Raw genomic sequence first — 13003 nt, 5'->3', positions numbered from 1 at the left:
CTTTTGAGAATCTTGCTTAACAATGAAACGAGAACATAGATTTCAAAGGCAAAGTTTAAAGAAATATTGTTCTTTAACCTTCGAGCACCTTCAGCTCCATCCATGGTTCCTGTCACCATTTTCTAAATCTGTTACTGCTCATGTAGTTGCCAACTTTTGATGTTTCTGTCTTGATCATTTTCTGTATAACAAAGTAAATACTTCTGTTCCTGAACTGCACCACTGCTGCTCCCGACAGCACAACTCGCTGTTCCTCTTGTGATGCCTAGCATTATTGACATAGCTCTGTTGATACCTTACTCTCATAAACTATACTTAGTTGTCTCTGTAAATGCACTGTCCAACTGTCCGCCCCATCGTTCTTTCTACCTTGTGCTCCTGTCATTAATTCTTTACTTCATTACCTTTGGCCTGAGTTGTTGCATAAACTTATGAGCTGCATTTCTACCAACAGATTTGTGCCTTTTTTTACTCTTACATCAATGTGCCCAAAGAGGGCATTCCAGGGTGATGATCATCAGATCATGCCATTCTCTTATTAGAAATCCATCATTTGTTTTTTTATTTATCGAAGATGCTGTACATCCACCATGTGGGTCCCAGAAACCAAATTCATGCTGTCAAGTTTGGTAGCAGGTGCCTTACCTGCTGGCCCATTTTGGTGGCCCTGGATGTTAGAAGTGTCATTCTTAAAACTGGACAAAATGTTTTCCATCTCTTGATTCTGAGGTGTTATTGAGCAAGAAGTTCCTAGAAAACATTTTAACCAGAAAACCTAGTATGCACAAGGTTCTTGGTTCCATCACCACCAGCACCAAAAAAAGAGGAGGGGGTGGACTTTGTCCAGCATTTGTGAATCCCTAGATTAGTGGTTCTCAACCATTAGGTCATGACCCCTCTGAGGGTTGAACCACCCTTTCACAAGGGTTGCCTAATGCCATCGAAAAAAAGATATTTACATTACAACTCATAGCAGTAGAAAAATTACAGTTATGAAGTAGCAGTGAAAATAATTTTATGGTTGGGGGTCACCTCAACATGAAGAACTGTATTACAGGGTGGCAGGATTGGGAAGGTTAAGAACTACTGCTCTAGGTCCAATTCCTACTACCTACCATTCTGGGATGGAGGGGAAGCATAATTTATTTTCCTTTTGTAATGCTGCCACCTAGTGTTGGTGTATTTTGGTATATCCTTTTTTGAAGAAGCAAGAGTTTGATTTATGTTTTAAAAATTCTGTTTTATTGGTTTTAGAGTAAATAGCAGATCTTAAACTGTTACAGCACAAGCCATTTTATTTAACATACTGTTAGAACAAAGCTACCTTTCTTGTGCCCATTTGTAATTAGGGGCTTTCTTTTTACATTTTGGGCATGAGTATCTCTTACCTGTGCCTCAGGTTTTCTCTTTTGTTTTTGTTTGTTTGTTTTGTTTTGTTTTGTTTTTAAGCCCTTTGAAATCTAAGCTGAACAGTCTTAACACTTGGTTCATGTTTGTTCCCAGAAAGACTTCAGAGGAAAATGTTTGTGATTGGCTTTGTGTGATTGTGGACAGTCTTCTTTAGCAAAACACAGTGGGTCCTCATGGTTTCTAGGCTGATACAGAGAGTCGAGTATCCACCCTAAAGGAACTGCCAGGGACCAGTCAGGCTACCTGAATTAGTTTTCAGTCCATTTTCATGTAGATACCATTCTTTCATCTGAAATTAATTCTTATAATTTCAGGTAATTAATATGGAAACCAACTAAGAATTATTTTCTAAAACATCACAATAGTTAATGTTTTACTTTCCATTTAGTATGGATGTCCTTGGCTTAATGAAAGTGAATTTTATAGTTGATATTTAAGTGAGATCTTACCAGGGGCTTAAAAATTATAAGGTGAAGAATTTGGCTGAATGAAAAATAAACTGCTATAGATTAAAACTGTATTTTAAGGTATTGTGACTATGTATAATTAAATGTGTTTTTAAAAATATCAAATATCAAGGATGGATCTAAATGATATGGAAACCTCGCTATTATACTAAGTATAGAATTGGGATTTTTGTTTGGTTGGTTGGTTTGAGGGTATTTTTGTGTTTGTTTTTCAAGACACGGTTTCTCTGTACATAACCCTTGCTGTTCTGGAACTCTCTATAGAATAGGCTGGCCTCAAATTTACTGAGCTCTGTCTGCCTCTGCCTCCTGAGTGCTGAGGTTAAAGGTGTTACCCACTACCGCCTAGCTGGCGTATAGAATTGTTAAGGGTGAGTTATAAACTTATTAAGCAAAAAAATAATCTTTAATTTTTTTAAACAGAATTACTGAGCTGATGGGTTATGAGCCAGAAGAACTTTTGGGCCGCTCAATTTATGAATATTATCATGCTTTGGACTCTGATCATCTGACAAAAACTCATCATGATAGTAAGTACAGTAGAAGAACTCAAAGAGGTAGTTTCATTGCTCAAGTCCTACAGTCTCTACTGTTTGTTACTACCCAGTCTCCTAGACCAAGAACATTCTACAGCCCCTCATAAGATGTCTTGATCATGAAATTATTGTTTTGTTACAAATATTATAAAAAATCATTTAATGATACATAAAGCTTCCCATAAAAGTCAAATATTATAGATTATCTAGCCCACATATCTGTCTATATACTGAAATCAGTGGTTGGTCAATAGGAGGTAAGAAGCATTTCTTCATGCATCAGTGAATGGGATTAGTATCATACACACATGATTGCTGTCACCCTGACTAGGCTTCTGAATTTTACTCAAATAAAGTCTATGATACCAAAGTAAGCCAAATGTCACAATTTCTCACTTGCCTGTTTAATCTGGACCTAACTACAGAGTCTGGCCTTGAACTACAGAGTATGCCTACACTGTATTCAGAGCATGGATATTCGTGATAGCAGTTATGGTTGATTTATTATATTCTCTTAAGTCAGTAATTAATTTATACTGCATGAATTGCTACAAGACTACAGTATGATATGAACTTATACATTCAAATGTTCTGTATATAGTTGTTTTAGTGATTTGATTATCTGACACATAAGGAAACAATAATACCATTTTCTTGAATGTACCATGTGATCAGTCTCTAGTCTGACACTTTGACCATAAATCACTAAAAGAACTACAACTACTTTGTCCCTCATTCCTGGCTTTCCTTCTTTTATAGTAAGATAGGAATTTTACTTTGAAGTTTATTTTCAAGTGTGTTTGGCCTTTGTTTATCAGTTTAAACAGTCAGAAAATTTTATTTAAATATCTCTCCTTTAAAAAACAAACAAAAAGCAATGATCCAGTCACACATGGTAGTGGAAGCTTTTAACTTCAGCACTTGGAAGGTAGGGGCAGGCAGATCTTTGACTTTGAGGCCAGCCTGGTCTACATAGGGACAGCCAACGCTCCATAGAGAGACCCTGTCCTAAAACAAAACAACAAAACCCATAGGGCGGTGGTGGCACATGCCTTTAATCCCAGCACTCAGGAGGCAGAGGCGGGCAGATCTCTGTGAGTTCGAGGCCAGCCTAGTCTACAAGAGCTAGTTCCAGGACAGGGTCCAGGCTCCAAAGCTACAGAGAAACCCTGCCTCAAAAAACAAAAAAAAATAAAAACCAACAATCTACATTCAACACTTCTGTGATTGAATATTCAGTTATGTTTTTTTTTTTTTGTGATGCTTTCTTATCCCTAGTGTTTACAAAAGGACAAGTCACCACAGGACAGTACAGGATGCTTGCCAAAAGAGGTGGCTATGTCTGGGTTGAAACTCAAGCCACTGTCATATATAATACGAAGAACTCTCAGCCACAGTGCATTGTGTGTGTGAACTACGTTGTGAGGTGAGATGGGGAAGAGACACTTTTACATTTATGTGACTTCATTAAGAAGAAATAATCTGATAAAAACTTAGTTTTATTTTTATTTTCCTTTTTCTACTGGATTATGATTTATACTCTGGCCCACCATTCCAAACTAGCTATTCTAGTGATCCCACAAAACAGAATCTATTTTTTAGTCAGTCTATGAATCTGTTTTCCTGGTCGTTCAGTTTTAAGCAGATACTATCTTATGGCCAAGAAGGTTCTGTGAAGGTTAAATGACTCTCTTCTGTGAGGGGACAATGACAGGCTGTGTGCTGTGACACGGGGCTGTTGTTACATTTATGAACTCTGGAACTTACTCCAGTGGGCTTTGCCCCATTCAGTCACTCTTAAAACATTACCAAAACATTCTAATTTAATTGCCAGGCAGAGCTCTCTAGTGTGGATAGCTCGTTTTCTTATGTTCTATACCCTTTACTTTTTTTCCTGTCTCACTGAGTAGGCCTGGCTGGCCTGGAACACACTTTAGACCAGGCCAGCCTTGAATTTTCAGCTGCCCTGTGTAGGATTGCAGGGCTGTACCCGCAGTCTCCAGCACAGCTTTCACAGGTGCCACCAAAATCCAGGTTACCCCTCTTATGAAGACTTTGGCCATTGTTTTGTTCTTACAACTTTTAGTTTTCTGTTGTTTCCTTCGGGGGATGATTTTAGTGCTAGGATCAAACTCCATGCCTTACCACTTCTAACCCCAAAGAATCATCTTAGTTCTAAAGAGTTCTGTGATATTTGTCTTTGTGTAAAGCTATTCTTCCTCTCCCCAGTCTGCCTCACGAATGTTACTTGAGCCCAAGTTTCAGCTTGTTCACTTTTCTGTGAAAGACCCCTTTTCCATTTTAGGAGTGATCAGTGTATTGTAATTGTATTATAAACTACTTGAAGGCACGGGTTGTATATGTCAGTCTTTATGTTCTTTGTTCATTTCACATATTAAAAACATGTAATATGCTAGCTAAAAGTACCTTGATGCCAGACATGAAGCTGGGTGGTTGTTCATCCCTTTCTTTCTTCTTTCCTAGCCTGTAAATGACATCACTATATCATTTCCACCAAAAAAATATGACTCCCTGCATAAAGACTGTGGCCGTTATCGTTATATTCTAATATCTGTAGACCATACCTCGTGTGTTAGTGCTGAAGAGTAATGTTGTGTCCTTTTCATTGTGTGCGTCAGCACGTCTTACTCTGCTTGTGTCCTTCGTATACTTTACTCATGTTCTCAAAGAGTGTTTCAACTCAAATAAGTTGAATGTTTTAATTAGTAAATTTTATTTAAATTTTTATATTTTCATATTGGTGTTTCAAAACAATGTACATTTTCTCAGTATTAGAATGCTTGCCTAGCATGCACAAGGTCTTGGGTTCAGTCATCAACACCGGGGAAAAAAGAAATGTGACAAATATGCATGAGAGATTATTCATCTTAAGATATGTAAAAATCCTTTTTTCATATAAAATATAATTTAAGAGACAGGGTCATTTTGTAGTCCCTTTCACTGTCATTGTGTCAAATGCTAATTTACAAATACTAATCTCCTTTTTTTTGACAGTGGTATTATTCAGCACGACTTGATTTTCTCCCTTCAACAAACAGAATGTGTCCTCAAACCAGTTGAATCTTCAGATATGAAAATGACTCAGCTATTCACCAAAGTTGAATCAGAGGATACAAGCTGCCTTTTTGATAAGCTTAAGAAAGAACCTGATGCTCTAACTCTGCTGGCCCCAGCTGCTGGGGACACGATTATATCTCTGGATTTTGGCAGTGATGGTGGGTGCTTAGTGAGTCTATCCATTTCTTCAGCTATGTCTGCTGCTTCCTGTCCCAGCTGACCTGCACTGTGCTACACTTCTTGACTTAAGCATTTGTATGATGCTTGCACTTTTTGTATAGTTTCTCAAAAGTATTTAATGTTTGTTTCTGAAATTTCATAGCCTTCCTGCTTTTATTTTTGTGTTCTGTTGGGAATTGTAGTTAAGAGTATCGTGAAGGTATTTCTCGATACCTTCTACTAGCCTCCCTACTGCACTACTCAGTAGAGTTAAACTGCAGTAGATATAATTGGGTAAATGATAAAGGATTAAAGAAGCAGTCTTACCATAAAACAAACATGAAAATGAAAAATGTTATTTCAAATTAGGCTAACTTAGCATATAAAAAGATTAGTTACACATCCTAGGAGTTGTCAGTGTGGACAAAGAAGATAACTCAGACCTAACGGTCATACCGTAATGTCTGTAAACTTTTCCATTAAAGACTGTGAAAATCCTAACATTCTCCAGGTTGATGAGATTTTTCTTTCACAGACACTGAAACTGAAGACCAACAACTTGAAGATGTCCCATTATATAATGATGTAATGTTCCCCTCTTCTAATGAAAAATTAACAAATATAAATCTGGCAATGTCTCCATTACCTGCTTCTGAAACTCCAAAGCCACTTCGAAGTAGTGCTGATCCTGCACTAAATCAAGAGGTGGCATTAAAGTTAGAGCCAAGTCCGGAGTCACTGGAACTCTCCTTTACGATGCCCCAGATTCAAGATCAGCCAGCGAGTCCTTCTGATGGAAGCACCAGACAGAGTTCACCTGAGGTGGGTACTACGACAGAAGAGAAGGTCAAGGAGAAATATGCCTGGCACTGATAGTTCTCTGAAACCCAACAGAAATGGTTTCTGAATATCTAGGTTGGACCAGGGCTGAAAGTGTAACAAACAGCTGTTTCCAAATCCAGAACAATTCATTTCAGAGCTTTCTACTATTAACACTGAGCTTCAGAGCAGTACAGTTTAGATCTGAACTTTGTAACCTGCTTAGTGAAGCACAATAAGTCTGGATCTGCATTAAATTGTTAGGAATTAAAATTGGCATGTGTAAGTTAAGCAATATGGTATCTCAAAACCTTTTGAAGAATATGTTCTTTGCTTTAATGGTTTGCCCAGCACAGAAGTGTTTGTCATTGAGCTAACAAAGTAAATCTAATGAAAAATGAGGAAGAGCAAAGTGTTACGTCTAGCATACCAAGCTACAGTATTAAATTCTTGCCTATAACTCCTAACATAATAGAATAGACGTTTAAGATTCCAGGGAAAATATCATCTAGTTAATTGGTACCATTGTAGAACTTGATTGCTTGGTCAATTTTATTCTTTAGAATAAATAAATTTCTTTTGAGGGGCAGGGTTTGTTTTTTTTTTTTTTTTTTCTTTTTTGGATTTTTCGAGACAGGGTTTCTCCGTAGCTTTTTGGTTCCTGTCCTGGAACTAGCTCTTATAGACCAGGCTGGCCTCGAACTCCCAGAGATCCGCCTGCCTCTGCCTCCCGAGTGCTGGGATTAAAGGCATGCACTACCACCGCCTGGCTGGTTTTTGATTTTCTAAGACAGGCTCTCACTATTATTAGCCCTTTTGGCCTGGAGCTCACTCTGTAGACCAGGCTGACCTCGAACTTACAGAGATTCTTCTGCCTCAGCCTACCAAATATATCTTTCCATTGTATGAGCCAGAAACTTCTTAACAAGCAAACCTAGCGACTTCTTCAGGAAAAAGTAAACACTCCTAACTCTTTTCACAGCCTAACAGTCCCAGTGAATATTGTTTTGATGTGGATAGTGATATGGTCAATGTCTTCAAGTTGGAACTGGTGGAAAAACTGTTTGCCGAAGACACAGAAGCAAAGAACCCATTTTCAACTCAGGTGTGTTGCCTTGCTTATTTTGTATTTTATTAATTTTTAAGCTGAAATGACCGGGTTTAACTTGTTTTTCTTTTACAAAGTGTGGTCATTATAAAAACTCTTGTATTTATTTATTGTTTGAAAGGACAATGATTTAGACTTGGAGATGCTGGCCCCCTACATCCCGATGGATGATGATTTCCAGTTGCGGTCCTTTGACCAGTTGTCGCCATTAGAGAGCAGTTCTTCAAGCCCTCCAAGTGTGAGCACAGTGACAGTGTTCCAGCAGACCCAGCTGCAGAAACCTACCATCACTGCCGCTGCCGCCACAACCGCCACCACCACTGCCACCACCACTGATGAATTAAAAACAGTGACGAAGGACAATATAGAAGACATTAAAATACTGATTGCATCTCCATCATCTGCCCATGTACCTCAAGAAACGACAGCTGCTACAGCATCAGCATACAGTGCTCCTCACAGTCGGACAGCCTCACCCGACAGAGCAGGAAAGAGAGTCAGAGAACAGGCAGAGAAAGCTCATCCAAGGAGCCCTAATGTGTCTGTCATTTTGAGTCAAAGGTATTTATATGGAACATTCAGTCATGTTCTAGTACATAGGTGATGTTAAATGATTTCTAAACATACAGCCATCTTTCTGACATGTACTTTAAGGAACATCAAAGTAAGTCCAGTTGGTAAGTTATAAATGTCAGGCATTTCTTCGTGTTCCATTTAGAATGGGAAATAGCTTCTTCCCTGCTTAGATCCTTCTATACGTGAAGAAGAGCCCTTTAGCTAAATGGTTCTTTCCCATCCCAAACTGAGCCTGGTGGTGTTTAGTTCTCACAGGTAAATATGGATGTTTGCAGACCTTTTTAAAATCTTGCATATAATTGCGAGTCTCAAACTTATATTCTTCATTACATATTTTTGTGTTGTCATTATTATAAAAAAATTAGTTTTGTTTAGATCTACCAAGAGTCCTAGAATGATTTACATTATTTTTCCTATGGAATGAAGCAATGTTTGAGCAAATATTTAGAATTTCTGTATATAATATGTAATGGTATTTGATGTGTTTTAAATTTGAGGCCACACCTACAGGAAAGTAATTTTTGCTAATTAGTTAGTGGAAGAAAAATGATTCCTTCTGTTCTGTGCCTAGTCAGCAAGCTGCCTCTGATAGCAGAAGAAAAAAACTCTGCTGTAACTGGGACTTTTGTTCCCTCTTATCACCCCTTCACCTGAAGTACTAGGACAAGCCTGCCATTCTCTTGACCTAGGAAAAAAGCTTGGGTCTTTAGATGAATTCAGTATTTTCAGTTGGGTATAGTAAAATATGCCATTAGTCCAGGCTTTCAGGCAGCTGAGTCAGGAGAATTACAAGCTTAAGACCAAAGCTGAGTGTGGTGGTGTACACACACACCACATAAACATAGCAGAAGCACAACTACAGATGATTTACATGATAGACTGAATTATATTTTGTAAACATAACATACTTGATAAAAATTTTAAACTAGCTTGCTTATATACTACATGGTTTATAAATATTTTAAAATTAAGAACCCATATTTGTAGAAGAGTCATATATGACTTAGCCATTTGGCTTTCTGTTGGAAACTGAAAATACAACAAGCTTAATTGACTTTATAATAGTTCCTTGTTGCCTAATATTTCAGGTACAGCAACTCAGATATATATTGGTTATATATTGGTCAGTACTGAGGCCAAACCAGCAGAGTGCAAAGGTCACTGTGGAGGAGATAAGTATGTGAAGGCTGGCATTGCTTCCGTAGCTACAAATAATTAGCAGTGGGACTTAGAGCAAGCTACCTAACTGGCCTCAGTTTCTCATTTATAAAATTTATGAAAGGTACAAAGTACCTGTCATATCTATCCTCGAGTGCTAGAGTGAGGTTTAAATGAACATAAATTTTATTTGGTTGCAGGTTCGCAATATGTAGTTCAGGCTAGCCTTAAACTTAAAATGTAGCCAGGCTGGACTCAAACAGGGATTATAGGTGTGTAGCTCTGTATCCAGCTGAAACATTTATAAACTGAAAATACTATACAGAAATGAATGTTGTCTTATATTTCAGTAGTCCAGTGAACAATGGTGGTCTTAGCGAGAATGGTTTGCTTTTTCTTTTCCAGAAATACTGTTACTGAGGAAGACTTAAACCCAAAGATAATAGCTTTGCAGAATGCCCAGAGGAAGCGGAAAATGGAACATGATGGCTCCCTTTTCCAAGCATCAGGAATTGTAAGTGTGAGTGGTGTGTTGTCTTCTGAATAAATACTAAAATTGTATTTTCAAAAGATATCATTAATAAATATTTATTTATTTATGCAGTATCCTGCCTGTAGGCCAGAAGAGGGCACCAGATCTCATTATAGGCAGTTGTGAGCCACTACGTGGTTGCTGGGAATTGAACTCAGGACCTCTGGAAGAGCAGTCAGTGCTCTTATCCGCTGAGCCACCTCTCCAGCCCCATTTTTTTAAAAACAAAAAACAAAACGACAACAAAGAAAAACCGTTATATTTAATAAATAAATTCTGGTATGAAAAACCCAAACATAGCAGTTAAATTTAGAAGTTTGCTCATCACTCCACCCTCAGTATCAACACCACTCTCATTTTCATCTCAGTAAATTATTTTCCTTATTACTAAAGAACTGGGCTAAAGAGATGGCTCAGTAGTCAAGAATACTGACTGCTCCTCCAGTGAATCCAAGTTCAAATCCCAGCACCCACTTGGAGGCTCACAACCCTCTGTCAGTCCAGTTCCAGCAAATCCAATACGTTCTTCTGACCTCTGCTGGCACCATACACATATGATGTCCACACATAAAATAAAAATAAATCTAAAATAATTTTAAGAGACGCACTGTTTTAAGGACAGTTGAGGCTAGCTTATGGTCAGAACAAATCGATTGGAAAGTATTTAAAAACACATTAACAATAATGGGGAGGAAATAACTATCATAGTATTATAAGAATAAATAAAAAATTACATTAATATAAGACAATTTTAAATTCTAGAGCATTGTTTAAGACACTGACTTATTGGTTGGTATTAAATGTATACTGACTACAAAGATTTTTTATTGTAAAAAATTTAATATGCTAAATATTAACTTAATTTTTTTATAGGGAACATTATTGCAGCAGCCAGGTGACCGTGCTCCTACTACGTCACTTTCTTGGAAACGTGTGAAAGGATGTAAATCTAGTGAACAGAATGGGATGGAGCAAAAGACAATTATTTTAATACCCTCTGGTTAGTTTATTCTTTGTTCTTAACCAGCATAAGGAAGAGCTTAAATATGAAATGATTTTAGGAGTTTGTCCCCAAGTGATAGTGATTCCACTTCCTTAGGAAGAGTAAAAATTGGCCAGGTGGTGGTGGCACACCAGTAAGGTCTGCAAATACAAACTGAGACCCTGTCTCAAAATGAAAGAGAGAGGGAGCACACAAGGGAGGGAAGGGGAAGGGAAGGAAGAAGGAAGAGAAAGAAAGATGAAGTAAGTAGGATTTTGTCTGCTGGCCACATTTGAAATTCAGGGATTGGGTATTTCAGAGCAGACTTCATATAATCATTCTGACAGCAGAAATAAACTTGATTACACTTATTTGCATAGTGAAGGCTAAAAACCTTTCCAGAAATTTGTTTTATTTTACCCAATACCTACTACACAATATCAATTTAATGATACTTAGGTTATCTTTTTGTTTTTCAGACTTAGCATGTAGACTGCTGGGGCAATCAATGGATGAGAGTGGATTACCACAACTGACCAGTTATGATTGTGAAGTTAATGCTCCCGTACAAGGCAGCAGAAACCTACTGCAGGGTGAAGAACTACTCAGAGCTCTAGATCAAGTTAACTGAGCTTTTTATAATCTCATTCCTTTTGATTGTTTTTTGTGTTCTTTTTTTTCAGTTATTGTTATTATTGTTTGTTTGGGTTTTTGTTTCTGTTGGTTATTTTTGGACACTGGTGGCTCAGCAGTCTATTTATATTTTCTATATCTAAGTTTAGAAGCCTGGCTACAATACTGCACAAACTCAGATAGTTTAGTTTTGATCCCCTTTCTACTTAATTTTCATTAATGCCCTTTTTAGTATGTTCTTTTAATGCCAGATCGCAGCGCGTTCACATCTCCGCAGTATTTCCACCATTGCATTGCAGTAGTCATTTAAAATGCACCTTTTATTTATTTATTTTTGGTGAGGGAGTTTGTCCCTTATTGAATTGTTTTTAATGAAATGCCAATATAACTTTTTAAAAAGGCAGTAACTCTTCATCATGATCATAGGCAGTTGAAAATTTTTTACTCATTTTTTTCATGTTTTACATGAAAATAATGCTTTGTCAGCAGTATATGGTAGCCACAATTGCACAATATATTTTCTTAAAAATACCAGCAGTTAATCATGCAATATATTCTGCATTTATAAAACTAGTTTTTAAGAAGAAATTTTTTTTGGCCTATGAAATTGCTAAGCCTGGATCATGACACTGTTGATCTTGTAATGATTCTTAAACTGTATGGTTTCTTTATATGGGTAAAGCCATTTACATGATATAGAGAGATATGCATATATCCGGAAGGTATGTGGCATTTATTTGGATAAAATTCTCAATTCAGAGAAATTATCTGATGTTTCTTTAGTTACTTTACCAGCTCAAAAGAAAACAGTTCCCTATGTAGTTGTGGAAGCTTATGCTAATATTGTGTAATAATATTAAACATAAATGTTCTGCCCACCCTATTGGTGTAAAGACATTTTGAGTATACTGTAAACAACAAAAAAATCATGAATTGTTAGTAAAATTGCCTAGTCTGTTAATTTGTTCAAAATATGATGTTTGGTTTTATGCACTTTGTCGCTATTAACATCTTTTTTCATATAGATTTCAATAATTGAGTGATTTTTTTTTAGAAGCATTATTTTAGGAATATAGAGTTGTTATAGCAAACATCTTGTTTTTTTCTATGTACATTGTATAAATTTTCCATTCCCTTGTTCTTTGTGGTTGGGTCTAACACTAACTGTACTGTTTTGTTACATCAAATAAACATCCTTTGTGGACCAGGCCCCCTTGGGTCAGCTTTTATGTTTAAATTAACATTTGTTTCAACATTTCCAGCTCATTTCTCAAAAGTTTAAGTTCTTTATAAAAATTACATTGTGCATTTCTCCATTCATTATTGCCATTATCTAATGTATGATGTATTCCCGAATGTCATGTTAAATAATGACAAATCATAATATTGCACTGTAAAGAGAAATTTTTTAGAAATTTGCCATTAAATTTATAGAGTCTATTAAAATATAAAACACAAAACTTCAGTATTTTCAGTATGAATGGAATAAGCAAAGCAAACCATGAAACATCCTAATCATGCACTGTTGGAAGGGTCTCCGGTCCT

The 13003-nt window shown here is 36.9% G+C and overlaps 1 protein-coding gene across 3 annotated transcripts in view; it reads left to right on the top strand.

Annotated features, from left to right (window-relative positions):
• Hif1a (hypoxia inducible factor 1 subunit alpha) overlaps positions 1 to 12667 on the top strand; it is a 44450-nt gene extending 31783 nt beyond the window's left edge. For all 3 annotated transcript variants that reach the window (XM_041658198.1, XM_041658197.1, XM_041658200.1), the window contains exons 7-15: positions 2301 to 2407; positions 3692 to 3839; positions 5429 to 5649; positions 6186 to 6472; positions 7452 to 7574; positions 7699 to 8138; positions 9717 to 9825; positions 10717 to 10843; positions 11305 to 12667. In XM_041658198.1, the coding sequence (XP_041514132.1) occupies positions 2301 to 2407; positions 3692 to 3839; positions 5429 to 5649; positions 6186 to 6472; positions 7452 to 7574; positions 7699 to 8138; positions 9717 to 9825; positions 10717 to 10843; positions 11305 to 11456 (1714 nt within the window). In that variant the 3' untranslated portion in view covers positions 11457 to 12667. The remainder of the gene's footprint in view (positions 1 to 2300; positions 2408 to 3691; positions 3840 to 5428; positions 5650 to 6185; positions 6473 to 7451; positions 7575 to 7698; positions 8139 to 9716; positions 9826 to 10716; positions 10844 to 11304) is intronic.
• The last annotated feature ends 336 nt before the right edge of the window (positions 12668 to 13003 follow it).

The sequence above is a fragment of the Microtus oregoni genome, unplaced genomic scaffold (assembly GCF_018167655.1).
Source record: "Microtus oregoni isolate MIOR12 unplaced genomic scaffold, Mior012 000009F_ref0000495, whole genome shotgun sequence".
Lineage (NCBI taxonomy): Eukaryota > Metazoa > Chordata > Mammalia > Rodentia > Cricetidae > Microtus > Microtus oregoni.
This window is presented reverse-complemented; position numbering and strand designations above follow the sequence as displayed.